This window comes from Sapajus apella, unplaced genomic scaffold (genome assembly GCF_009761245.1).
Source record: "Sapajus apella isolate SASKATOON/1434 unplaced genomic scaffold, GSC_monkey_1.0 scaffold63, whole genome shotgun sequence".
In the NCBI taxonomy this organism is placed as follows: domain Eukaryota; kingdom Metazoa; phylum Chordata; class Mammalia; order Primates; family Cebidae; genus Sapajus; species Sapajus apella.
Genome location: NW_022437003.1, coordinates 8550542 through 8577407, shown reverse-complemented (window position 1 = coordinate 8577407; position 26866 = coordinate 8550542). Strand labels below are relative to the sequence as shown.

Genomic DNA, 26866 nt, shown 5'->3' with positions numbered 1-26866 from the left:
GAAGATGTGTGTGCATGTGTCTTTATAACAGAATGATTTATAATCCTTTAGGTATACCCCCAGTAATGGGATTGCTGGGTCAAATGGAATTTCTATTTCTAGATCCTTGAGTAGGCGCCACACTGTCCTCCACAATGGCTGAACTAATTTACACTCCCACCAATAGTGTAAAAGTGTTCCTTTTCTCCACATCCTCTCCAACATCTGTTGTCTCCAGATTTCTTAATGATCACCGTTCTAACTGGCAGGAGGTGGTACTTCAGTGTGGTTTTGATTTGCATTTCTGTAATAATCAGTGATGATGAGCATTTTTTCATGTTTGTTGGCCTCATATATGTCTTCTTTTGAAAAGTGTTCATATCCTTCTTCCACTTTTGAATGGGTTTGTTTTTTTCTTGTAAATCTGTTCTAGTTCTTTGTAGATTCTGGATATTAGCCCTTTGTCAGATGGGTAGATTGCAAAAATTTTTCCCATTCTGTTGGTTGCCAGTTCACTCTAATGATTGTTTCTTTTGCTGTACAGAAGCTCTGGAGCTTTTAGATCCCATTTGTCTATTTTGGCTTTTGTTGCCAATGCTTTTGGTATTTTAGTCATGAAGTCCTTGCCTATGCCTATGTCCTGAATGGTTTTGCCTAGGTTTACTTCTAGGGTTTTTATGGTGTTAGGTCTTATGTTTAAGTCTTTAATCCATCTGGAGTTAATTTTAGTATAAGGTGTCAGGAAGGGTCCAGTTTCTGGCTTCTGCACACTGCTAGGCAGTTTTCCCAACACCATTTATTAAACAGGGAATCCTTTCCCCATTGCTTGTTTTTGTCAGGTTTGTCAAAGATCAGATGGTTGTAGATGTGTGTTGTTGCCTCCAAGGCCTCTGTTCTGTACCATTGGTCTATATCTCTGTTTTGGTACCTGTGCCATGCTGTTTTGATTACTGTAGCTTTGTAGTATAGTTTGAAACCAGGTAGCATGATGCCTCTGGCTTTGTTATTTTTACTTAGGATTGTCTTGGCTATGCAGGCTCTCTTTTGGGTCCATGTGAAGTTTAAGGTGGTATTTTCCAGTTCTGTGAAGAAGGTCATTGGTAGCTTGATGGGGATAATGTTGAATCTATAAATTGAATCTATAAATGGGCAGTATGGCCATTTTCACGATATTGATTCTTCCTAACCCTGAGCGTGGCATGTTTCTCCATGTGTTTGTGTCCTCTCATTTCCTTGAGCAGTAGTTTGTAGTTCTCCTTGAAGAGGTCCTTTACATCTTTTGTTAGTTGTATTTCTAGGTATTTTATTCTCTTTGTAGCAATTGGGAATGGCAGTTCGTTCTTGATTTGGCTCTCATTAAGTCTGTTACTGGTGTATAGGAATGCTTGTGATTGTGATTTTTGCTCATTGATTTTGTATCTTGAGACTTTGCTGAAGTTGCTTATCAGTTTAAGGAGATTTTGGGCTGAGATGATAGGGTCTTCTAAATATACAATCATGTCATCTGCAAATAGAGACAATTTGACTTCCTCCTTTCCTAATTGAGTACCCTTTCTTTCTTTTTCTTGACTAACTGCTCTGGCTAGAACTTTCAATACTATATTGAATAGGAGTGGTGAGAGAGGGCATCCTTGTCTAGTGCTAGAATTCAAAGGGAATGCTTCCAGTTTTTGCCCATTCAGTATGATATTGGCTGTAGGTCTGTCATAAATAGCTTTTATTATTTTGAGATATGTTCCTTTGATACCTAGTTTATTGAGAGTTTTTAGCATAAAGGACTGTTTAATTTTGTCAGAGGCCTTCTCTGCATCTATTGAGATGATCATGTGGTTTTGTCTTTGGTTCTGTTTATGTGGTGAATTACGTTTATAGACTTGCGTATGTTGAACCAGCCTTGCATCCCCGGAATGAAGCCTACCTGTTTATGGTGGATAAGCTTTTTGATGTGCTGTTGCAATCAGTTTGCCACTATTTTTTTTGAAGATTTTTGCACTGATGTTCATCATGGATATTGGCCTGAAGTTTTCTTTTCTTGTTGAGTCTCTGCCGGGTTTTGGTATCAGGATGATGTGGGTCTCATAGAATGATTTGGGAAGGATTCCCTCTTTTTGGATTATTTGGAATAGTTTCAGAGGGAGCGTTACCAGCTCCTCTTTGTACATTTGGTAGAATTCACCTGTGAACCCATTTGGACCTGGGCTTTTTTTTTGTTTGTAGGCTATTAATTGCTGCCTCAACTTCAGCCATTGTTATTGGTCTTTTCAGGGTTTCAGCTTCTTCCTGGTTTAGGCTTGGGAGGGTGCGAGTGTCCAGGAATTTATTTATTTCTTCCAGGTTTACTGGTTTATGTACCTAGAGTTGTTTGTAGTAAGCTCTGATTGTAGTTTGTATTTCTGTGGAGTCGGTGGTGACATCCCCTTTATCATTTGTTATTGCATCTATTTAATTATTCTTTCTTTTCTTATTAATCTGGCTAGTGGTCTATTTTGTTGATCTTTTCAAAAAATCAGCTCCTGGATTTATTATTTTTTTTTGAAGGATTTTTTTGTGTCTCTGTCTCCTTCAGTTCTGCCCTGATCTTAGTTATTTCTTGTCTTCTGCTAGACTTTGAGTTTTTTTGATCCTGCTCCTCTAGCTCTTTCCATTTTGATAGGATGTCGATTTTAGATCTTTCCTCGCTCTCCGGTGGGCATTTATTGCTATAGATTTCCCTCTCAACACTGCTTTAAATGTGTCCCAGAGTTTCTGGTATGTTGTGTCTTTGTTCTCGTTGGTTTCAAAGAACATCTTTATTTCTGCCTTCATTTCATTGTTTATCCAGTCAACAACAAGAGCCAGTTGTTTAGTTTCCATGAAGTTGTGCGGTTCTGAGTTAGTTTCTGAATTCTGAGTTCTAACTTGATTGCACTGTGGTCTGAGAGACTGTTTGTTATGATTTCCGTTCTTTTGCATTTGCTGAGGAGTGATTTACTTCCAATTATGTGGTCAGTTTTAGAGTAGGTGTGATTTGGTGCTGAGAAGAGTGTATATTCTGTGGATTTGGGGTGGAGATTTCTGTAGATGTCTATTGGGTCCGCTTGGTCCAGATCTGAGTACAAGTCCTGGATATGCTTGTTAATTTTCTGTCTCATTAATCTGTCTAATATTGACAGCAGAGTGTTAAAGTCTCCCACTATGATTGTGTGGGAGTCTGAGCCTCTTTGTAGGTCATTAAGAACGTGCTTTATGTACCTGTGTGCTGAGCAAGTATTTTTAAGCAAAAGAGGCAGGCTGGCAATTCACAAGTTATCATTCGTGTCCTGTGGTGCCGTTTGTACTTAAATATAATGTTAATTCTTTTGGAAAAACAAAAAAAGGACTCCTTGTAAATTACCACTTTGAACACTTGCACAGAACTAAATACTAGCCCAAATTATGATGATGTTGTTTTTAACAACCTTTCAGCAGCTGTGAATATTTATGTGTGAAGATATATGTGTGTCTTAGATTGCTGGAGCTACTCTGCTTCCCGAGAACATGGCAGGACACTTTGGACACTTTGGGAAATATAGTAGCAGGAAGCAGACTGCCCTGTCTGTCCTGAGGCATCATGTGACATTGGATGGTTCCTGGTTAAATGTGCAACTGGGCTTGTGTGGTCTACGCTGTCCATTTCACAAGTGGACATACAAAAGCACCCTGTGAGCAGATGACACCGTGATAAGATTTCTCTTTGCGACATGTTACACAGTTGTATTAACTGTGGATCTCTTGGCCTATCCTGGGAAGAGAGAGGCTGATTTTCTTGGGGTCCCATAGCACAGGGCCCGTGAGTCAGGCCTCCTCACTCACCACAATAATGTGAAATTTTCAGGACACCACAGGAGACACAAATAGGTGAACAAAAGAGTGATTCTTTTTTTTGAAACAGAGTTTCGCTCTTTGTTCCCCAGGCTGGAGTGCAGTGGCATGATCTCAGCTCACTTGTAGCCTCCACCTCCTGGGTTCAAGTGATTCTCCTGCCTCAGCCTCCCCAGTAGCTAGGATTACAGGTGCCCACCATGCCCAGATAATTTTTTTATTTTAGTAGAGATGGGATTTCACCACGTTGGCCAGGCTAGTCTCAAACTCCTGACCTCAGGTGATCCGCCTGCCTTGGCCTCCCAAAGAAGTGGGATTACAGGGGTGAGCCACTGTGCCCCACTCTTTTTTTCTTTTTTCTTTTTTCTTTTTTTTTTTTTTTAAGTCATACATATGTAGGACTTACTTTAATGGGAACATGAGTTTATTTAATCTGTTCGAGGCCACAAGTGTGAAACACTGTGTAGAGCTGGTTTTGATAAAGAGGTGAAGCACTTTGAAATTAATTGGCATGGCAAGCGAAGGGCATTTTAAGGTTGTACCTCTGAAAGGTAAAGTAAATACATATACCAGGATTTTGAAGCATTAACAAGGTGTATGGAGCCGCAAGCCTTGTTTCTGTCTCCACACGGAGGGTTTGGGCCAGATACCATACGGCAAGACTCCTTCAGAAATAATTATTCCCCAGTGCTCTGTGACCCTCTGGGGGTCAGAGGAGCCATGTATGAATAACACATGTGATTGAGGACATAATTGTAGTCAGTAAATGTTTGTCAAGAAAAGGTCCAGCCTTCACACTTAACCTTTTGATCAGAGCTGCAAAGAAGTGAAACAATATTGAAGTCCTAGCTCCTGGAGTGACAGGCCTCATTGGCAGATAGAGAAAGAGGACTGAGTCACAGACACCCTCTGTTCGGCTTGAGATGTCCTTTTCAGGATGCTTAATCCCAGTTTCCCACCCTCCAACTCCAGACCTGCATGTACCTCCCTGCAGACTGCAGCACGGGGTAGCCCGGGTACCCTGTCTCTCCCCCGTTCCTTCCCAAAGTGGGTCCCACCTTCTGGGGACAGGTGCTTCCCTCGGAGGCCCTGCTGTTTCTCCTAGACCCACACTGAGCTTTGGGCTGTGTCGCTGTCACGTGAGCCCTGACACTGTTGCTATCTCCCCTTGCGCTGTGGCTTCCTTGGCTGTCCCTTGCACTGTGGCCTCCGTGGCTGTCCCTGTGTGTCTGGCTGCTGCTCCAGGGAACTGCTGCTGTCCTTGTCCCCCTTGAACCACACCCAGACTACGTTAGGAATAGCAGGTAGCAGCCTGGGCGTTTGGTGTCTTGGGTTCGTAAGCAAATGCAGCCAGCTCTGCATGCTAGAATGCTTGGATTGTGTGGCTGGTGTTTGAACCATACCCCCCACAGCTGAACCTTGCTAAGCAGCGCAAGTTAAAGACGGGGCCTGCTGCACATTCAGCCAGCCCAGGCGTGCTCTGCATGGGCAGTGTGGGTGGAAGACAGATGTTTGATTTTAAGGTAACTGTGCACCATATGTGAGGAATAGGAGACGTGGAGGTACCTGGAAAGATAAAAGGATTAACTCAATGTCCTTTTCTTGACTCTTAAAAGAATTCAACCTTTGTACTAAATAAATCTCACCTCACACCAGGCAGAGAGGGCAAGGTGACTCCTGAGTGAGAATGAGCGTGGACGGTGGAAGGGCTGGGTGTGTTATGTAAGGGGCTGGCATGGGATGAGGGCCGAGCCCCCCACCGCTCATGGCCCCTGCCGCCTCCTGCTCACCAGCAGAAGTGCCTGAGCCCAGGCGGGCAGGTGGTGGGTGATGCCAGCCTCTGACCCACAGATGAAGTCTGGACGGGCTTGGGAGTGAAAGATGCAATATTGAGGCAAACACACCCTGACAGACAGCACCAGCCGTGGTGGTGGGGGCCGTGGGCCCCTGTGCTTGCTGGGGGCTGTGGCGGGTCTGAACCCCTGATCACTGGATCATCCTGGGGTAGGGGACAGCCTGGCTGAGCTCCCACTGATGATGTCCTGTCCTTGCTTTTTCCTCTGTGAAGGATGGAGGCTGCACGTGTCCAGGGGATGTCGCCAAAGCCTTTGGTAAGGCCGGGCCCTGGTGCAGAAGGAGGGAAGGAAGGAGGGAGGGAGCTCCCTGCATCTCTCCAGGTGGCAACCTGAATGAGGAGGGGGACCAGCTGGGGAAGTTCTGGGCCTGCCTGGAGTTTCCTTTCCCTGGGTTTCAGCCCCAGTTGGCCCAGATCCCAGCATTGGTTTGTTTCTGGTCCACGGCAAAGCAGGCCACAGATGCCCCAGGAGACGGATCTAGGGGTAACGTCCTGCAAGCCAGGAGTGGGTGAAGTCATGGTCTTTTCATCCCAGGGCAGAGGAGGCTCTGGGGACCTGTCCAAGGGGATGGTGCCAGTTGTGATGTGTGGGAACTACAGAGGGTTTTTTGGAGCCAGCCTGGAAAAGCCCTGCAGCGGTTTCTCACTGGAGGCTGGAGCCAGCCTTCCACTAGGGGGCAGCAGTGCCTGCTGTGAGCCCTTGGGATTGGGGATCAGGGAGCCGTGGTGGGAGGGCAGCAGGTCCTGAGCTTTTCTTGGGAAAGCACTAGAGGTCAAGCATCTCAGCACCACAGGCAGTAACATACGGCTGTCAAGCCCCTGCTGGCCACTGATCTGCAGACTGCATTCAGAAGTCAGAGCCGGCCCTGTGGCTTCAGGCTCCAGAATATGAAGCTGGGGTTGTGGGTGCCGGCAGGAGGCAGAACCGAAGGTCCCATGCCTCCACCCTTTGCTGATGCCAGAAAAAAAAAGTTCAGTCTGGTGCAGTGGCTCATGCCTGTAATCCCAGCACTTTGGGAGGCTGAGGTCGGTGGATCACTTGAAACGGGGAGTTTGAGACCAGCCTGGCCAATACCCCATCTTTACTAAAAATACAAAAAAAAAAAAATTACCCAGGTGTGGTGGTGCACACCTGTAATCACAGCTACTTGGGAGGCGGAGGTGGGAGAATCGCTTGAACTGGGGAGGCAGAGGTCATAGTGAGCCAAGATCACCTCACTGTGCTCCAGTCTGGGTGACAGAGTGACCCTGTCTCAAAGAAAAAAATTAAAAAATAAATGTTGAGCAAACAACCCTGATAGTGACAAAGGAAAACATAGGGCAATGTTCTTAGCAAGAAGGTTTCAGAGCAACCCAAAGGATGTCATAAAAAATGGGATTTAATCTCATCCTAATCCTAGATCCTATCTATGGAAGGGAATCTACAGAACCTCCACTGATCCCAGCTTCCTATTTTATAGTTGAGGGAACTGAGGCTCTAGGAGGGAATGACAAGGTCACAGTCCTGCAGTCAGGGGCAGAAGGAGGAGAACACAGTGCCTCTGCTAACCAGGACTGTCGCATACCCTGTGTTGTAAGGATCGTTGGCCAAGGGCAATTTTACGATTGTGTTTTTGTTCGTTTTTGTTTTTTTGAGATGGAGTCTTGCTCTTGTCGCCCAGGCTGGAGTGCAATGGCACAATCTCAGCTCACTGCAACCTCCACCTTACGGGTTCAAGCAGTTCTCCTGCCTCAGCCTCCTGGGTAGCTGGGATTACAGGCACATGCCACCATGCCTGGCTAATTTTGTGGGTTTTTGTTTTTGTTTTTGTTTTTTTTTGTTGTTGTTGTTGTTTTTTTTTAGTAGAGATAGGGTTTCTCCATGTTGGTCAGGTTGGTCTTGAACTCCCAACCTCAGGGGATCCGCTCGCCTCAGCCTCTGTAAAGTGCTGGAATTGCGGGTGTGAGCCACCATGCCTGGCCACGATTGGTTTTTGAGCTGCATCTACTTAGTACAGGTGGTGGTGCCTCTTGGACTCTGTTGCCTCACACATGCTCTCTGTACAGAGAGAGAATCGAACACACTTTAAAGTGAGTGGTTGTTGAGAAGGTGCCTTGTAGATCACAGTTCCCGGGCTTTGGACCACGCTCAGCTCAGTCTCCCTTGGGTGTCATTCTTTCCTCCACTGTTTGTCAATCAGTACAGCCATGCTTATGCAGAGACTCAGTGGAGGGAGAGGGACCGTGTCAGGGAAGGATGCCAGAGTGTCCCGAAACGAACATGGCTGGGAACCCGTCAAAGCATTCTTTCGCTGTGTCTGTGCTCCATGTTCCTGCTATTGACGTTTGCTCCTCTGCTTTGCTCCAGGAATTGTGGTCGTCAGGAATCCTGGCTGGACACCAGTTATCCTCTGGCTCCTTAAAATCATGGCAGGAGGACCAGGGGGCCAGCATTCATGTTAGGAACCCCGGAAGGGAGGGAGGGAGGGAGGGTCTTCAGAGGTAGCTGCCATGTAGGAAGGTTGTGTTGTGCCTTGCTTCCCTGAGTGCCAGAAATGCACACCTTTCCATCACGCTGAGTGGAAGGGACTGTAATGCCAATACGAACCCCAGAGTGCTCTACCGATGTTTAAATGACCAGATCGAAGGCGTCAGGGCCACACTGAGGGGTTCCTACGTTTTCTCCCCCTAATTAGGATTTAGCAGGCTCCCCGTCCTCCTTCATCCTCTTGCTTAATGCATCTGTGCCCCGCTGCCTGCCGTCTTGTTCTGTTCTAAATGTAAACCCTCAGCAGGATTTAGGACGGGAGGTTGTAGCAGATCCTTAGTTAATAGGCAAAGAAGAATCTCTCCGCACAGTGACCCATGAACAAGATGGGGACTGAGAACTGTTTTTATTATTTCTCTCACAAGCTCCTTTCCTTTTTTGACAGCTAATCATTTAGCGTCTCCATGTGCCACGCACATGGCTCTACCATAGAGCCAGCCCTGGGCCTGTGCCAGCAGAGCCCACAAAGCCAGGCAGCTGCAGCACCTCTGCCTCTTCTGTGCCTGTCCTGGAAGTGTGGTCATTTGGTGATGATTAGTATGGCGGAGCATCTAACATGTAGCACAGCGGTGGTGTGGGGAGAGTTTTACGAGGCTTCCATGACACAGGGGCGGCTTTCCTTGAAGACGTCTCCAGTGTAGGGGGCTCGTTCTGTTCTGAGGCCCTTTCCTGACCTGTAAATAGCACTGGTAGTGTCAGAGTGCAGAGAGCTTCAAGTACAGACCAGACACCTGAGGCGCCATGCATTAAGTATAAGATTAGATAACATGCTTTCTAAGATACTGCTCAATTTTTTTTTTTTTTTTTTTGAGGAGAAGGATTTTCCCTCTGTTGCTCAGGCAGGAATGCAATGACATGATCTCGACCCACTGCAACCCCTGTGTCCTGGGTTCAAGGGATTTTGAGCTAATGTTTGTATTTTTAGTAGAAACGGGGTTTCATGTTGGCTAGGCTGGTCTTGAACTGCTGACCTCAAGTGATCTACCCGCCCCAGTCTCCCAAAGTGCTAGGATTACAGGCATGAGCCACCGCACCTGCAGAATACTGCCCGATTTTTAATGTTTCTCTGATTCCAGAAGAGTTAGATCTGAGGAAGGTGGTCCTAGTTAGCCATTACTAGCTGTTACGCGTGGTCCAGCGTAGAGGATACCAGCCCCATACACTGTGGCTGTTTGTTTCTTCCCGCGTCCCCTGGCCCTGTCTCCCTGCATGGAGACCCTCTCCCTTTTTCCAGGAGGAGAGACGTGAGAAGCCCATCCTCTCTCTTGACTACAGCTGGTGGAGGGGGAGGCGTACTGGGCACGCACTTGGATTTTGGGGGAGCCTGCTTCCCCTGCGCTCTTTTCTCAGCTACTCTGTTTTGTCCCCGCTGTTGGCCTGTAGGAGCCGGAGCCGATTTTGTGATGCTGGGAGGGATGTTTTCGGGTCATACAGAGTGTGCTGGAGAAGTGATTGAGAGGAACGGACAGAAGCTCAAGCTGTTCTACGGGATGAGCTCAGACACGGCCATGAAGAAGCACGCAGGAGGAGTTGCCGAGTACAGGTGAGGGGCGGCCCCGGGACGCACCCTCGAGGCCTGGCCTTGCTCTTGCTTCTTCCAGAGATGGGATGGAAGTAGGTCTGAATAGCAGCTCTGTGTATATTAAAGTACCATGGGAAGGGGTTCTTTTTAAAGAACCCTAATTTTTATCCAGTTAGCATTTGCAGTGCTTGGAGTTCCCGAAAGCAAGTACAGAGCAGGAGTGTTTGGGGATGGGTTGGAAGTGTGACCAGGGGTATATGTGAGTGAGTTCCGGTCCTGAAGGGAATATTCCAGACCTCTGGGGGTGGGTGGGATTATTCGTAGTCCTTCCAGTAGAGCCATTGCTGAGCTATCCCTGCAAGCTTTGATCTCTGGCTTGAGGGGAGTTGAGGCTGGAAGAATGGAGTTGAAGAATGACTCTCCTCTTGCCCAGGAAGCGGTAGGTGTGGTCTAGAGCACTGCGCGGCCAGGCCTTTTCCGAAGGACGCTGCACAGCTCCTGCGGCTTCTCCCCTGCCTGCAGGCTCTGGGAGTCAACGCAGCCAGCGTTTTCAGCATTCAGTGGTGTCATCCACTCCAGAATGGGGCTCACTTCTGCTGATGTGTGTTTTTATTTTGTATTTTTTTTATTATTTTTGAGGTGGAGTCTCGCTCTGTCGCCCAGGCTGGAGTGCAATGGCACGATCTTGGCTCACTGGGACCTCCCCTCCTGAGTTCAAGTGATTCTCCTTCCTCAGCCTCCCAAGTAGCTGGGATTACAGTTGCCTGCCATCACGCCCAGCTAATTTTTGTATTTTTAGTTTAGACAGGGTTTCGTCATGTTGGCCAGGCTGGTCTCGAACTCCTGACTTCAAGTGATCCACCCACCTTGGCCTCCCAAAGTGCTGGGATTATAGGCGTGAGCCACTGCGCCCGGCCCCTAATGGGTGTTTTTAACCCATGGTTTCCAAAGACACCTGGGTCTTTGCCGATTCACTTCCATTTTAACTGTCTGCATATGTGTTTGAAGAACCTGATGATGAGGCCAGGCACAGTGGCTCGTGCCTGTGTAATCCCCGTGCTTCTAGAAGCCAGGGTTAGAGGATTACTTCAGCACAGGAGTTCCAGATGAGCCTAGGCGACATAGCAGGACCCTGTCTCTACAAAAAATTTTAAAATTAGCTGGGTGTGGTGTCACATGACTGCACTCCCAGCCACTCAGGAGGCTGAGGCAGGAAGATAGCTTAAGCCCAGGAGTTGGAGGCTGCAGCAAGCTATGAGCATGCCATCGTGCTCCAGCCTGGCCAGCAGAATGACACCCTGCCTCAAAAACAAAAGAACCTGATGGCCGTCTACGCACCGCCTCACTCTGCTCCAGAGAGCCTGCTCTTGATTCTCATTGCGTAAACCAGCTGTAACACAACATGGGGTCAGGACCAAAGGTCCTCCATCTGCAGAGGGGAGCAGGCTGTGAAGTGGCTGGTCACCTTTCCCCAGGAGACCTCAGGCTTTTCCCTTCAGTTTTCAGACCTTGTCCCAGTGCTGGAGTGGAAACCTAAGCCCTCCCTGGCTGACACCCTTTATTTCCTACCACCCATTCCACACCCAAAGGCTCATTTTGAGGACCTGGGACTCAGATGTAAAGTTCATATCAAGTTAGCAGCAAAATCTCAGAACTCCACTGAGATTTGTAGGCGGGGAGATTGGGGGGAGGTGTGGGTATTCTACCAGAGTTCTGTTCTTCCGTAGGGTTCTGGTTGACTTACTTCAGTCTCATTCTCCCCGGTCTCTTTCTCTTTTGGTGGTGAACCTCAATAAAGATATTGTAGCATGGGAAAGGCAGGAAGGGAAAGATCGATGGGGACTGCGCCAATCATAAACGCGGGGCACTCTCGCTCCTCCCAGGTAGCCCCCAGGCCCTCTTTCCTCCATGCGGTCCCTGACGGAGAAGGAGGTTACACAGTTGGGTGAGGAGGAGGTACTGAGCTGGACCTGTGGCCAAGAAGCTTAGTGCTTTACCAGCAATGATTGTCAGCATCCGAGGGCCTGCACATGTCTCCTCTGTGCCAGAATGTAAGCGGAGTTTTCATGGGTGAGCAACAGGTGCTTTGCCTGGAGAACCTGTTTTGCCCTCGTGGTTGCATCTGTTTTGGGTTCTAAAAAATATGGCTGGGCGCGGTGGCTCACGCCTGTAATCCCAGCACTTTGGGAGGCTGAGGAGGGCGGATGACAAGGTTAGGAGATTAACACCATCCTGGCCAACATGGTGAAACCCATCTCTACTAAAGATAGAAAAATTAGCTGGGTGTGGTGGCAGGCACCTGTAATCCCAGCTACTCAGGAGGCTGAGGCAGGAGAATCACTTGAACCCAGGAAGCAGAGGTTGCAGTGAACTGAGATCATCCCATTGCACTCCAGCCTGGGCAATAAAGTAAGACTCCATTTAAAAAAAAAAAAAATATAGATCAGGAAGTCTATAATAGATCAGGGGATGGTACAAACAGAAGCCAAAGAGCTGAAAGAAAAACAGTCTGCTGTAATTTCAGCAGGGTTTAGATATAACAGGAAAAACAAAAGATTCAGCAGTGGCAAGACTCAGTTCTGGACATGGATTCAAATTTTTGACAGGGAAGGAAATTGCTAAGGAAATGAGAACCTTAATCTGAGAGCTGCAGCTTGAGCAGGCTATACCTGCTTGCCTCTCTCTCTGAGTCAGTCTCTCTCTCGGTCTGTCTCTCTCATCTGGCAGTTTTCAGCCTCATGACCATGATCTCGTCATGAGAATGCTTCCCGACTTTGACAAATCACTTACCGCACAGTTATGTACACATCACTGATTCTTTTCAAATCATTAACTATTTCATTCTCACACCATCTCCGGGAAGCAACGTGCCTTCATTTGACAGATAAACAGACTTAAGCTTCAGCAAAATAGGAACTTGTGAAAGGTTAAACCAGCAGTTAGCAAAGGAGCAACAATGAGAAGAATCTAGAAATTTCCAACAAGCCCCAGGAAGGCCATTTAAATATCTTAGGAAAACGAAATGTCCATCATTGCAGGCATGCGAGCACAGATGCCTGTCTGGGGTCACAGAGTGCTGAGCCCTGCACTGTCCTGGGTATGGCCAGTGACTTTAGCTTCCTGAGCTTACGGCTCTAAACCAGCTGATGATTGAAGTAGCTAAATTTTACCCGTGGATAGTCCTGCCTGTTCAGTGACCAAGAATTAACACCCATTTGTAATTCTGGTAATGAATGTCTAGTCAGGAGATGTTCTTCGAGGCAGGTGGATCACCTGAGGTCAGGAGTTTAAGACCAGCCTGGTCAACATGGTGAAACCATGTCTCTCCTAAAAGTACTAAAATTAGCTGGGAGTGGTGGCGGGCACCTGTAGTCCCAGCTACTCCGGAGGCTGAGGCAGGAGAATTGCTTGAACCCAGGAGGCGGAGGTTGCAGCGAGCCGAGATTGCACCACTGCACTCCAGCCTGGGCGACAAGCGCAAAACTCCATCTCAAGAAAAACAAAAAAAAAAAAAAAAAAGAGATGCTCTTTTCCAGCTGAAGAGAACGGCTACAGAAAGTTCCAGAATTTGGGTACTTGTGAGAGCTTGCCTAGCCCTTCCATGAGAGCTAGAGTTTTGCCGAGATTTCGGATTTCCTTCTGGGAATACAGTCTGGACCACATCCCCATGTTGCAGGAAGGGGACGTAACCTGTGTTACCCAACTAACAGTCACGCAGTGTCACCCGGTGGCTTTGTGAAGAGAGGGACATGGGCTGAGTGGGGACAGTGAAATATTGCTTAGTGTTCATGCCATAGGCCAGACCTTCTGAATTTCTAAATACTGTTCTGAAAATGTGAAAGATGCTATCCAAAGCCCAGAAGCCTCCAGAACTAAGACAGGTCTCGGTTCTCCTCCTATGTAGTGACTTGTAAGAGAACAGGGAGGCGAACTGGGGGTGGCCATGTACCCAGCAAGGCAGAAGGCCAGGCAAGCGATCACGACAGAGCCTCCTCGTCTTGCTGGTGATTTCCATGTAACCTGGTAGGACCTGAGTTGTGCATTTAACGTCCTCGTCGCCCTCCTTGAGGACGTGTGGTTTCTGATCTCAGAGTGGGTAGGCAGGAGGTGAAGCTCTGGGCTTTTCCTGTGACTGGTCTAGGAGGTCAGGAGGCAGTTTCCGGGGGCATCTGTGAGGGCCATTCTTCCTTGGGGCATTTTGGCTTCTGGCTGTTGGGAAGTTGGCATGTGTGTTGAGATAGAATAGAAAGGTAAAGGTGGTTTCTGTTAGGGGCAGAGGGGAGCATGTTGCTGGAGAGAATGTCACCAAGCGGGGTGGTTTGTGTCCCCAGCTCCTTCAAGTGCTACTCACCAGGACTTTCCTCTCCCCAGCATGCAGGGCTGCCAGCAGGGAGCCCGAGCCCTTTGGGTGGGAGGCATGTGTTCATCTAAGATGCTGGTGACCATCTTGGCACTTGGTAGAATGTGGGGATGGGGTCAGAGGGTGGGGTCTGGCTTTCTGAGTGCCTCGGGGGCTACAGAAAGTGCTGGAGCTGGGAATAATTCTAACTGGGCTCGTGAGGGGGAAAAAGCTAGATAAAAGTGCAAACTTCCTTTGCCTTGCAGAGCCTCCGAGGGTAAGACTGTGGAAGTGCCTTACAAAGGAGATGTGGAAAACACTATCCTGGATATTCTCGGGGGACTGAGGTCCACGTGCACCTACGTGGGGGCCGCCAAACTCAAGGAGCTCAGCAGGAGGGCCACGTTCATCCGGGTGACCCAGCAGCATAACACCGTGTTCAGCTAACCCTGGGGCGAAGCGGCGTCCGTCCCGAGCGGAAGCTTCCAAACCTGCTTTTCCCATCTCCTTCCTAGTCTGTTCGGGCTGAGCTTCTGGCTGCTGCTGAATGGTGGAATGCTGTGTGCTCTCTCCACCCTCCTGCCGCCTGGAGCTTCGGTGCCCTCTCGCGTGCCTTCTCGGGGGCTCAGACACAAGGCACTGATTGGGGCAACATCAGAGCCCTGCTGCCCAGAACTCATAACCTCATTGTTCAAACCGACACTTGCACCTGTCTCTCTCTTTTTTAAAAGAAGATGGTTTCACTTTAATATAATGCTGTTATCTTAAGACTTGATGAAGCGCTGGAGTTTGTATTTGTAGGAGTCAAGTTGAATGCTTTGGGATTTGTTTTGCCTTCTTCCTAGACAGGCTGGTGGCAAGCCACTCCTGGCCATTAGCAGACAAGTCACCTTAGGAGGAGCAGGGAGAGGACAGTGTGGGGCGGGGGGCGGACAGGCCAGAGTCAGAGTAACCGTCTCTAGCTTTTCCAGCAACCAAAAGCTAGAGGTGGTGGCATTCCCCACCTGGAGCTTTTGGTTGCTGGAAAAGAGCAAAAGCAATTAACTGGAGTGATGAACCTGAATTGTTTTCCCAGCTGATACTCACAGGGTTGGGGCAATGTGTTTTCCTGAGACTTTGATTACACGTGCTTTTCAGGGACAAGTCATCTGTCCCTACCAGTGTGCTGTCGCCTCTAGGAAGCTGTCCCTGTCTTGGCTTCTCATTACGTTTTGTTTTCCTCCATCTTTTTCCCCCCTCAGTTCCAACTCCCTTTGAACTTCCATTGGATGTTTTATGGAAAGGTTATCTCCCGAGAAATCAGCAAGTGGAGATGCACTGCAAAAGAGCCAAACCTTTAATTAGTGGCATCCTAAAAGACATTGGTTTGAGACATGAGTTAGAGACATTCCCTTGTTGCGCCAGGGAATCCTTTCCCGGAAGGACCACACAGCGCTACTGTATAAGGTCAGTGAATGGGCTGGGAACAATGACACTGTCTTGGAGAACTGGTCTCTGCAGCTGACCTGCAGCAGTCCCCCAGGATGCTTGTTTAAACAGTGAACGCAGAAGAAGTGATGACCGGCCACTTAACTTCGAAGTATTGAGTTCCAGGCCTGGAAAGCGCAGATCAGGATGTTTTACTTTACTTTTTGATAAGGCTAAAGAGCAGGTACCCAAGTCAGTTTTCTTTGGAAAGGCAAGTAGTCACCCTGGAGTAGAGAAGGGCCACGGGGTGCCGCTGTGTCAGGGTGAATGAATGGCCTGATTGTCCACAGTGACCAATGGCGTGAGAAGCGTCTGAGCAGAACCGTCACACTCTGGGATCGTACAGGCCTACTGTTGGTCATTTAAGAAAACATTGAGAGATCCAGCAGCGTTCACTCCAGTGCAATACTTCTCCCTACTAAATCCTTTAAGATTTTGAGACAGGGGCTCACTCTTGTCATCCAGGCAGGATCACAGCTCACCACAGCCTCGACCTCCCAGGCTCAAGTGATCCTCTCATTTCAGCCTCCCAAGTAGCTGGGACTACAGGCACCTTGCCACCACGCCCAGCTAATTGTTGTATTTTTTTGTAGAGACAGGATTTTACCATGTTGCCCAGAATGGTCTCAAACTCCTGGGCACAGGCATCCGCCCACCACAACCTCCCAAAGTGTTAGGATTACAGGTGTGAGCCACCACGCCCAGCCCATTAAGAGTAACACTTGTACGTTTACCAATACAAGGGCTGCACTTTGGAGACAGGAGGGCTAAGAGGCTGTTTAACGTGGAGCAAGACGTGGGGCATGGCTGCAGGCTCCCCACCTTGCCCTCTGTGAGGTGTGAGGCGCTCCGGCTGGTCCTATGGAAGGCGTGTTTTACGCTTATCTTCAAATGTTTGTTTTTAAGAGACTGTTGCAAAATAAGTGAGAAAGGTGAAGGAAAGGACATCTTAAAGAGAGCTTTTTTTTTTTTATTGTACTTTAGGTTCTGGGGTACATGTGCAGATCATGCAGGATTGTTGCATAGGTACACACATGGCAATGTGGTTTGCTGCCTCCATCCCCCCACCCCATCACCTACATCTGGCATTTCTCCCCATGTTATCCCTCCCTGACTTTCCCACCCACTGCTGTCCCTCCCCTAGCCCTCCCCCCGTAATAGACCCCTCCCCGCAACAGACCCCAGTATGTGATGCTCCCCTCCCTGTGTCCATGTGTCCTCATTGTTCAACACCCGCCTATGAGTGAGAACATGCGGTGTTTTATTTTCTGTTCTTGTGTCAGTTTGCTGAGAATTATGGTTTCCAGATTTATCCACGTCCCTACAAAGGACACAAACTCATCGTTTTTTATGGCTGCATAGTATTCCATGGTGCGTATGTGCCGCATTTTCCTTGTCCAGTCTATCGTCGATGGGCATTTGGGTTGGTTCCAGGTCTTTGCTATTGCAAACAGTGCCACTATGAAGATGTGTGTGCATGTGTCTTTATAACAGAATGATTCATAATCCTTTGGGTATGTACCCAGTAATGGGATTGCTGGGTCAAATGGAATTTCTATTTCTGGGTCCTTGAGGAATTGCCACACTGTCTTCCACAATGGCTGAAGTAATTTACACTCCCACCAACAGTGTAAAAGTGTTCCTATTTCTGCACATCCTCTCCAGCATCTGTTGTCTCCAGATTTTTTAATGATCGCCATTCTAACTGGCATGAGATGGTATCTCAATGTGGTTTTGATTTGCATTTCTCTGATGACCAGTGATGATGAGCATTTTTTCATGTTTTTTGGCCTCATATATGTCTTCTTTTGAAAAGTGTCTGTTCATATCCGTTGCCCACTTTTGGATGGGTTTGTTTTCTTCTTATAAATCTGTTTTAGTTCTTTGTAGATTCTGGATATTAGCCCTTTGTCAGATGGGTAGATTGCAAAAATTTTTTCCCATTCTGTTGGTTGCTGGTTCACTCCAATGATTGTTTCTTTTGCTGTACAGAAGCTCTGGAGTTTAACTCGATCCCATTTGTCTATTTTGGCTTTTGTTCTCAATGCTTTTGGTGTTTTAGTCATGAAGTCCTTGCCTATGCCTGTGTCCTGAATGGTTTTTGCCTAGGTTTTCTTCTAGGCTTTTATGTTGTTAGGTCTTAATGTTTAAGTCTTTAATCCATCTGGAGTTAATTTTAGTGTAAGGTGTCAGGAAGTGGTCCAGTTGCAGCTTTCTGCACACTGCTAGCCAGTTTTCCCAACACCATTTATTAAACAGGGAATCCTTTCCCCATTGCTTGTTTTTGTCAGGTTTGTCAAAGATCAGATGGTTGTAAATGTGTGGCGTTGCCTCCAGGGCCTCTGTTCTGTTGGTCTGTATCTCTGTTTTGGTGCCAGTATCACGCTGTTTTGATTACTGTAGCCTTGTAGTATAGTTTGAAATCAGGTAGTGTGATGCCTCCGGCTTTGTTCTTTTTGCTTAGGATTGTTTATGACCCATGAGCCCATGAAGCTATCACATTTAAAGACAAACAGACCTCTTCTGAACAGCAGTGTTCAGCTAGGAGACATAAGCATGAACTGAAGAAGCCAAGACATCAGGTGTGGATGTATGCCTTTTATCTATCTTAGAACCTCATCTCACACACACTCTTCACCCCCCAAAAAATCAGCAGCAAAGGCAACGCCTCATGTTACACCTCCCCAGGGAGAGCAGGGGTAAATAAAGAGGAGAAATTAACACCTTTTTCCTGGCCTCCTCTTAGAGGACCCAACAGAAGGCAAAGACGCACACCTGCAATTGGCACTGTTATTTTATTAGTACGAGTATACTGAAACAATAAACTTGTACTGGTATACAGACAATTTATTTAAAACAATTTTGTTCAAATTTTGAATCAAACATTGTTTTATTATAATAATGAAATAATTTCTACCTAGAAAACCTGCAAGCACCATCAAAGAAAGGACCATAAAATTCAATAAACAGACTCGAGTGTATCCTACAAATAGACACACCACGATTAGAAAATAGAATATGAATTCTTCCATTTTTTAATATTTGTTTTAAAAAAGCTAGTGCAAGTACAATATTTTACACTGGAATTACAGAGAGTATGCACGCATATGGAAAAAAGTTCTCCTGTCACAATAAAAGCTCTTAACTATTATGTATGCACTTAAAATTTTCTTTTCAATAAGGTGCAAAACATTCCTTCCCTAGTTCTCCTCTGTACTGGCCATGTCAGTCTGGTAGTGCCCTCAACCCCAGTTCTGGTGTCTGTTTTCCCTTGGCCTGTGGGAGGCATACGACTGGAAGTTTGGTGGTAATGATCCGTTATTAAAACATCCAGTGGTACGAGTCTCAGAGATGGCGCTCGGGCCAGGACTCGACTGGCTGGAAATGAAGACTTTCTAATCTGAAGGTCACCACAAATACTGACAGGGACTATCTGGAAACCTCCTTTCGGCTGACACTAATTTGGATTGAGAGTTGAGCAGTCAGGCTGGGGAGAGGAAGAAACCCCGCCAGAAAAGGGCAGTCTTCACAGAACCGAATGCACAGGTATCAAGTTCAAATGCACTGACTCAAGGATGTACCCCACTCCTGGACCAGGTAACTGAAAGAGTAGGTAGTTCCTGTAAGAACCAGAGAAAACCTATGCACCGAGATTGTTGGTAACTGCTCTGAAGACAACAGCTCGAGCTAGTGTCACCTACCACGTGTGGAGGACAGTATGTTGTCTTGGTAAGGATGACTGTAAACAACGCTTCCAACGAAGGCCTTCAGATTGGCCACAGAAAAGGGGACAGGCTCACTGGCCATCCAGACAGCAAACGAACTAAAGGGAAAGAAAACGTGGGCGAAGCCTCCAATGTATCTGCAGTGGAAGACTTGAGTCCTTTCAGATAAGAAAAGTTATGGAAATTCTTAGAGACTGTTATTGTATAGATATTACCTATTGGCCAAATGCACTTAATTTTAATACAGTTGAACCATTTGTATGCAAGTCACGGGGACGTGAAAAATTGAAGCCGGTGTTCCCTCCTGCCATTACACAGGAGAAAGTTGGCTACCAGAACAACTGCCTTCCATGAGGAGGGAGGGGACAAGATTCTGAATTTAAGAATTGAAAGTGGGGGTGCTTAATATCCCCACAGCTGTCCAGTTTCCGCTGTCCGGCTTGATGTGTGGACAGGAATACTATTCTAAGAAGTTGCTCCGCATTTATTTTGGCCTCTTTATATTAAATAAAAAAAGAAACTAAAATGAGGCATTTACATTGAAATCGTTTTGACCCCCCCTATTTAAATGAGGTGTGGGGGGAAAGAAGGTGAAGTTATTATTTTGTCCCCATAATGAGTCCTTTTTGATTGGTAGCCTGGATTCCTTGTTACAAACACTTCGTGTTCAAGATTATATTCTTTGGGTTTCTAGGAACAAGAAGTGCTGAAAATGTCAAATATCATCTCTGAAGAAAAAGAAGTTGCAATGGCTTAAAAGTTTAGACTAAGAAGGGAGCTCAGAGAAGTACTTCCAGCATAGGAATGAACAGTATTCTCAAATAGCAGAATACGAGTTCCCCTCCCTCAGACGAGGGCCATGTGTAACAAAAACAACAGTAAGCATAGGTATAGTTTAAGAGCCTTTTACGTAGTAATTCTTCGTGGCCGTAACCATACAAATCTGATCATTTAGACATGACAAATTTCTATGTACAAAAAAAACATGTAACTTTCAACCCTTCTCTGCTTTTTAATTTTTTTTTTTTTACAAACAAAGTATGAAACTCATTGTTTCAACAGATCCATATCTTTCAAACACTGAATGAATCATTTCGACATTCACTTTTCTTTTGTGCAATTTTTTAAAACATTACCTGTACTCCTCAAAGTGAGTGCTTCAAAATTTTGTTTTCTTCAGCTTCTCAAATTAGGTGTACATTAAAAAAAAAAAAAATCCCCACAAGATATAGTGCTACAAGAAAAGATCCTATCAGTAAGGTAACATATTTGAAGCGAGGTCATCTATGTAAAAGAAATCTCAGCTCCGGAGTAGAGGTGTGCAAGTTGTTTGGAGTTTCCCTATGCCAGAAATACAACACTGTCCGTGGAAAAGAGAGGAAACCAACCTAACACAATAGCAGATGCATGTGCTTTATAAAAAAGTATATTCTCCGTGTGTTTATTACTTGATGTGTTCTTAAATTCTCTATTTCAGAAATTCTGGGTTAAAAACAAATGTGGAAGCAAAGGCCTCCACTCCGCTTACAAAAAAAAAAAAAAATGTAATTCTGTTTCCTTTCGTATCACCACGGAAGAAACTGAATTGGGCCACGGAGTCTACCGGCCCTGTTTTCACCTGGTGCAAATTGAAGTGCAAAGAGTTTCAGAAGACAACAGACCAGTCTGCTGAGCTGCTTATGGTTCCTGAAACAGTAGCCATGACAACCAGCACAGCTCAAGAAGCCTGGCCTTCGGTCCGAGAGCTCAGCCTCCTCACCCATATCTGAAATAGCATGACATTAGTGTCTTCAAAAGCACTGGAGATTTTTCTATAAAAGAAATAGGTTTCCTTAGTAGTCACAGATGTTAAAAGGGTATTGTCAATCATTTCCTTAAAAAACAAAACAAAATCCAGAGCTACAACAACAAAAATAAATTTTGGCAACATATTTCAGTAAAGATCAAACTATGTGCAAAGAGTGGATTTTATGATTACTAGGAGCTACTGTTCATCTTGAACATGCAGCATTATATTGCAATCTATGCGGTATCTAAGGAGTAATCCACAAGATGCAGGAAATCCAAACATTCCTTGAAATTGTACAACCCTACTCCAGAGCAGTCAAAGTGCTGCTTCTGGACACATCAGTGTACCACACACACACCAGCCCCGTCCCTGAGTAAGAGGTGTGAAAGGTTCCGCAGAGCCCCTTAGGGGAGAAGGAGGGATGCTGCCACTTCCTGGTGGGGTGGGGGAAACCCAACACACTCACCTAACAGAAAACATAGAGGCTCACAATTCTGAGTGAGAAACGGGATCGACGACAAAAATCAAATCAGCCCAAACTAAACGGGGTGAGTTAGGGAAAACGAAAAATTGACCGACATAGAAAATTATCCTGAAAGTCCAAATGAAAATGCAATTTGGATTTCCACTTTAAAAGATCTGAGGTAAGTGGCATCCATCTCTGTATCCCTCCCTCCCCCCTCTGCCCCAGTGTGGCCCAGACAAACTGAAATCATTCTTAAGTTAAACATTCTAAGGAACAGTCAGTCATTTTATATATTTAGAAATCCCTAGAAAGAGAGGTTCTTGTTTGTTGGTTTCTTATTAATATTATTTTTTCTTTTCGCCCTGACTAATTTCTTGGTGATTGTGTTCCACTGTAAACGCAAAAGGCCTGCTGTTATTAGTTTAAAAATGGAAAACAGGAAAGAAAGAACAAAAGACGGCTGTCAGTAAATATTGCAAAGTGGACATTGTACAGAGGCACATGGCTGATCCTTGTAAGCTGAACGGCACCGAAGAATTTCTACCCCTGTCATCGTTAATGTTTGCTACACAGAAGCGGTGACAGAGGCTGCTCTGGGAGCCTCGGGGCTCACCAGCGTCTGCAAACAGGAGGCTCCTGCCCTCTGTGCATTCTTCCTATTTGAAGAGAAAGCTACCACAGGGAGTGGTGACCGTGGTTGGCAGGTGGTCCCCTCCACAGCCACTGGCCAGCCCGCTCAGAACACACACACACAACAGGCCATACTTCCTGTCCAGGCTCAGAGGCAGGGCTCCAAGTCTCAAGGACACAGACTCCGAGGAGGGGGCCTACCCGCTCGCAGAAAAGACCGTGGAAAATGGGTTGACTCCAGGCTACCTGGCTCCAGAGTGCGTCTTAGAAATGAATCTGCCTCCTTCCTCTCCACACTCCACATTCACTATTCCGTGTGGTGACAGGGGACACTGCGGCTCCTCCCCCAGGTCTCCTTGGCTGGCTTTTTCTGCAACGCAGCGGCAGACGCACGGGGCTCCTGAAGGCTGCCCGCCCCAGCACTCAGCATCTGCAGCAAGGGAAAGGTGGGAGGTGCTCTCCCTGCCGGCTCCTTCCCTCCAGCCCTGCTCTGGCCAGAATGGGGAAGATCAACCAAACAAGGAAGAAGCGGAAAGGGAATGAGCTTTAACTATAGAGCACACTGGTCAGACTCTATTGGCACAGAAAGTATTGCACATGCTAAAAAAGCAAGAGAATGAAATGGGACAAGTGCTTAGAAAGAACCAATTATTTTTATAATTCCTATACCTGAAATAGAACCACAAAAATGATGATGATGATCCTATTGCTCCAAACCACGTGTGTTTTCGCATCTTAGTGTTGGTTTAGTGGATCCAGTCAGTTCCATACTCGAAGTAAGCCAAAAGGTGGTGTGTGTTTCTCTGAGTCCACATGAGTTGTCAATAGTGATACTAACGAGAACAAAGTCTGTGTGGCAGCCCGTATTCCTCTTACCATCAAAGGTTAAAAAACAAAAAGAAAAACAAAACCTAATAATTGCAAGTGCCCTGAGCAGAATATATGGAAGATTAAGCAAGTTCTCTGAACAGAAACGTTTAAAAAATACAGCACTAACTAAGCAGTCTGACCGCAAGAATGAACCCACCCGCCTCTCTGCAAGCATGCTGAGAGGGTAATGAAGTTCCAGGAAAGTCAAGGAACTATTCTAGCTATTCTAAACCTATTCAGATGTTTTTGGTACACCCCAGAAAATGGTTTATAAAAATCATTAGTCCTGCTGAGCACTAAATGTAAATGAATACTAGATAGCCAAAATGTGGGCTGATGTCAGATTTTTGTTTTTTAATTTGTGAGATGAAGGAAGTACTATTTTCAGGGGGGTAAAAGAAAAATCTGGTATGGATTTGTTCAGGTTCGCTGCAGCCATCCAAGTAAGAATATTTAAAAATTTCTCCCTACTTATAAAACGTTTTTTTTAAAGCACTTTAAAGATGCACTCAAAACCCACAAATGATATTTCAGATCTCTGGGAATGAAAGGTTTAAACGATGAAATACCCTTTCTGGGTTTGTACCAAACATTAAATCTTGATTTGATTTTGAATAGAAAAAAAAAGTCATTCTGAAAATAACACTAATAACAATAATAAAGTAATTGTTTTTTAAAAAAATCTTGCTCACATATATAAATGTTTTTATGGAAAACTCGGTGAATCTGAAGAAAATTCTCAGAGTTTCTAAGAGCCCACTAAGACCTGGCTTTTTGTGACAGATGTGGTAAAAAGACCAAAATGAATTTTCAAAGGAACATAACCTTATAAAATGGCCTAGAGTTTAGGCAGGTTAGAAAGAAATTTTGCTACATTTATTTATGCTCGTTCAGTCCCCCAAACCTTTCCCACAATGTTATTGGATAAAAACTGCAGGAATATCACACAAATTACAAACTCAAGATGTGCAAATCGCAAGGTTCTTTAAAAGTTCATCTTAAAAAGAAAAACACTGGACAAAAATGAGTATTCTCTTCTCCATCCCTTTCCTCAGTTTCTCTGCCCACTCTGCATATGCCTGTAACTGTTTCTCAGACATCAAAGTGAAAAGTGCCTCCCGTCAGGTAGTACTTGGTGGTCATTTATTGTCACATACTAGTTCATAATTCACATTCATCCCTTTAAACCACATTGAAACTTTCAATATCTTGCTCTTCAGCAATTCTGCAGAGCTGAAATGTAGTTACAGTGTTGAAAAAAAAAGAAAGCAACTTAGTTTTTTTTTTTTTTTTTTCCTCTTCCCAAAGAGTTTAAAATGAGATACAGTACTTGTTGAATGAGAGACCAAGATGCTTGGTAATAAAGTGTGAACAGTATTTTTAAATGTTTAAAGATAGTAATATATGCTCATCTTCAAAATCTAATTCCTCATGTCACACTGGAATCTGAAAAAAAAAAAAAGTGGCACCCGAGTTGTCCATAGTCATGAACTATAAACAGTACTAGAGTTAAAAGACAAAGATTTTGCAAACTCATCGTGAAGAGCTTCCGTTGCTCTCACGGAAGGGCAGTTTGCATCTACCTCTTGGGAGTGAAGTCAGTGCAGTAACCTGATTGGTTTTTCTAACACTGCACAGAAACCAGCGTGGGTGTTCTCTCCCCGCCCCCACCCCCAAACCCCCTTACCCCACGTGGAGCCATGACAGCAGGGGCTTCCCTGTCCACCACGACACCCTGGTGACATCACTGCACTAGTAAAGCAGAAATGAAATCCCGCATGTGGCAGTTGCTCTTTAAAAAAAAAAAAAATAGATATCAGTGCAGTCAGGCCCCATAGGGGGAAATATATATCTATACAATTAAAAGTTGCTTTTACTGTAAAATATGTTGGAGAGAAAAATGTTCTTTTAAATGGTTAGCTTTCCAAATCTGCCGTCTGACGCGTCTGCGATGCCCTGAAGCTAGGTTCCTGATGTTGATTTTGTACGTGGGAACCCCAGGAGGACCCTGTTCTGAATTCCCCAGTCCCATGCTGATAGCAAGAGAGTGAGGCAGAGGGAGGCAGAGAAAAAGAGACCCTCACTCGCCGCCACAGCGCCTGTGCACCCCCACATGCATGCACCCCTGCAACTCGGCAGGACCCTTCCCACGGAACTTTCCCCTGACGCTAGCGGGAGTCAGTGCCCCGGGCTGCTTCTGCGCTGCTAGAGAAGGCAGGTGCCCTGAAGCCCCATTCCTTTCTTCCTGGGGGATGCCTGGAGCCCCCTTCCTCCCGCCTGCTCACTGACAGACACTCGTGGAAAAAGCATATGCACCAGTCTCCTGCGACACACCTGCTGTAACTCTAATGACAAGGTTAGAACAGAAACCTAAAATAAGAGGATAACATGTAAATACTGTGTTATTTAGCCTACAGTACAGTAATCTGGATACAAACGATAAGGGAGAGCCACGTTTCCTTTCCCCACGCTGCCTCTACTTGCCTACATTAGACCGGCCTTCAATGCAAATCTTAACCTCCTGAGGAATTAGAGAAGGCTTAGGAAGAGTCAAAGGTGGTTCGTCTTCTGACTTCTCCAGTTTGCGGCTCTCCGGCGCCGACCACCTCCTCTTCCTCGTGGCCGGAGGCTTGCTGGGTTCAATTTTGGTGAGGAAGGGTGCTGCGGGCAATCCCATTTTCTCTGGAAACTTCAGTTCGCCATTCTCAGACAGCATCTGGGCACTCCCCTGGTGGATTCCGTTTTCCTGCTCGGCATACCTGTGTCTGCTGCCCGCCAGGCCGTCGGCCTTTGAGTGCTTCAGCAGGACGCTGGCGGGATCCACGGGCTGGCCCTTTTTAACAGAGCCGTTCTTCAGGTTCTTGAGGGTAAGCGAGATGCAGACATCCCCAACTGAGAGTTTGGAGCACGGCAAATCAAAGAGCTGGCTGGTTCTCTCCGGACAGCAGGAAGACCAGCCCTGTCCAAACACAAAAAAAGGATACTCTACCAAAACTTCAACGCTGACCTGCGGAAACAGGGAGAGACAGAGAGAGGAAGGAGGAAGGGAACAAATGAAAATGTTTTATTCTTAAGCACACGTATGAACTCACACACACACACAGATACATACACACACACATACATACACAGATACATACACACAGACACACACATACACACAGGCACACACAGAGACACACAGATACACAGACACACACAGGCACACAGACACGCACATAGAGACACACAGATACACAGACACACACAGGCACACACACAGGCTGAATGGGGGAAAAATGACTCAGTTTGCAAAGCTCCCTCCCCGAGCGGCACCCTATAAATGAGGCTCTTCACTTTTGGTTGTACCTGTACTTACCATAGGCAGAAACCAGTGAAAAGGCCATCGGTATTTAAAATATTCCACCAAGTGTTAGCTCTATAGCCCGTCTCTGTTAGAACCAGCCACTTGAACCCCAGCAATGACAGAGCACCACTTAGCTTTTAGCACTGAGCTGGGCTCTGTGGGCAACTCAGAAGCCCAGCATGGTTTTAGATTTTATGAGCTCAATGGACAACTGTTATCATACAGGACAGGACTAAACACGGATCAGAGTGACACTGTAGGTGAATTCCAGGAGGCAGGCATGATGTGTTTACCACTGAGTCCCCAGCCCCTAAAAGGATGCTTGGTGGCTGGCCGCAGTGGCTCACGTCTGTAATCCTAGCACTTTGGGAGGCCGAGGTGGGTGGGTCACTTGAGGTCAAGAGTTCAAGACCAGCCTGGCCAACATGGTGAAACCATCTCCACTAAAGATAATTAGCTGGGCGTGGTGGTGGGCACCTGTAATTCCAGACACTTGGGAGGCTGAGACACA

The 26866-nt window shown here is 46.2% G+C and overlaps 2 protein-coding genes across 11 annotated transcripts in view; one reads left to right on the top strand and one right to left on the bottom strand.

Moving 5' to 3' along the window:
• GMPR (guanosine monophosphate reductase) overlaps positions 1-14837 on the top strand; it is a 65004-nt gene extending 50167 nt beyond the window's left edge. The window contains exons 7-9 of one of the 2 annotated variants that reach the window (XM_032247659.1): positions 5888-5930; positions 9585-9744; positions 14329-14837. In XM_032247659.1, the coding sequence (XP_032103550.1) occupies positions 5888-5930; positions 9585-9744; positions 14329-14509 (384 nt within the window). In that variant the 3' untranslated portion in view covers positions 14510-14837. The remainder of the gene's footprint in view (positions 1-5887; positions 5931-9584; positions 9745-14328) is intronic. The other variant, XM_032247660.1, reaches the window with a different exon arrangement.
• Positions 14838-18305: 3468 nt separating this feature from the next.
• Positions 18306-26866, bottom strand: part of ATXN1 (ataxin 1) — a 455843-nt gene continuing 447282 nt past the window's right edge. For 8 of the 9 annotated variants that reach the window (XM_032247759.1, XM_032247757.1, XM_032247760.1 and 5 more), the window contains 2 exons: positions 25494-26016; positions 18306-24801 (listed from right to left, as the gene is read on the bottom strand). In XM_032247759.1, coding sequence (XP_032103650.1) covers positions 24608-24801; positions 25494-26016 — 717 coding nt within the window. In that variant the 3' untranslated portion in view covers positions 18306-24607. Of the gene's footprint in view, positions 26017-26866 lie in introns of all 9 variants that reach the window. The other variant, XM_032247765.1, reaches the window with a different exon arrangement.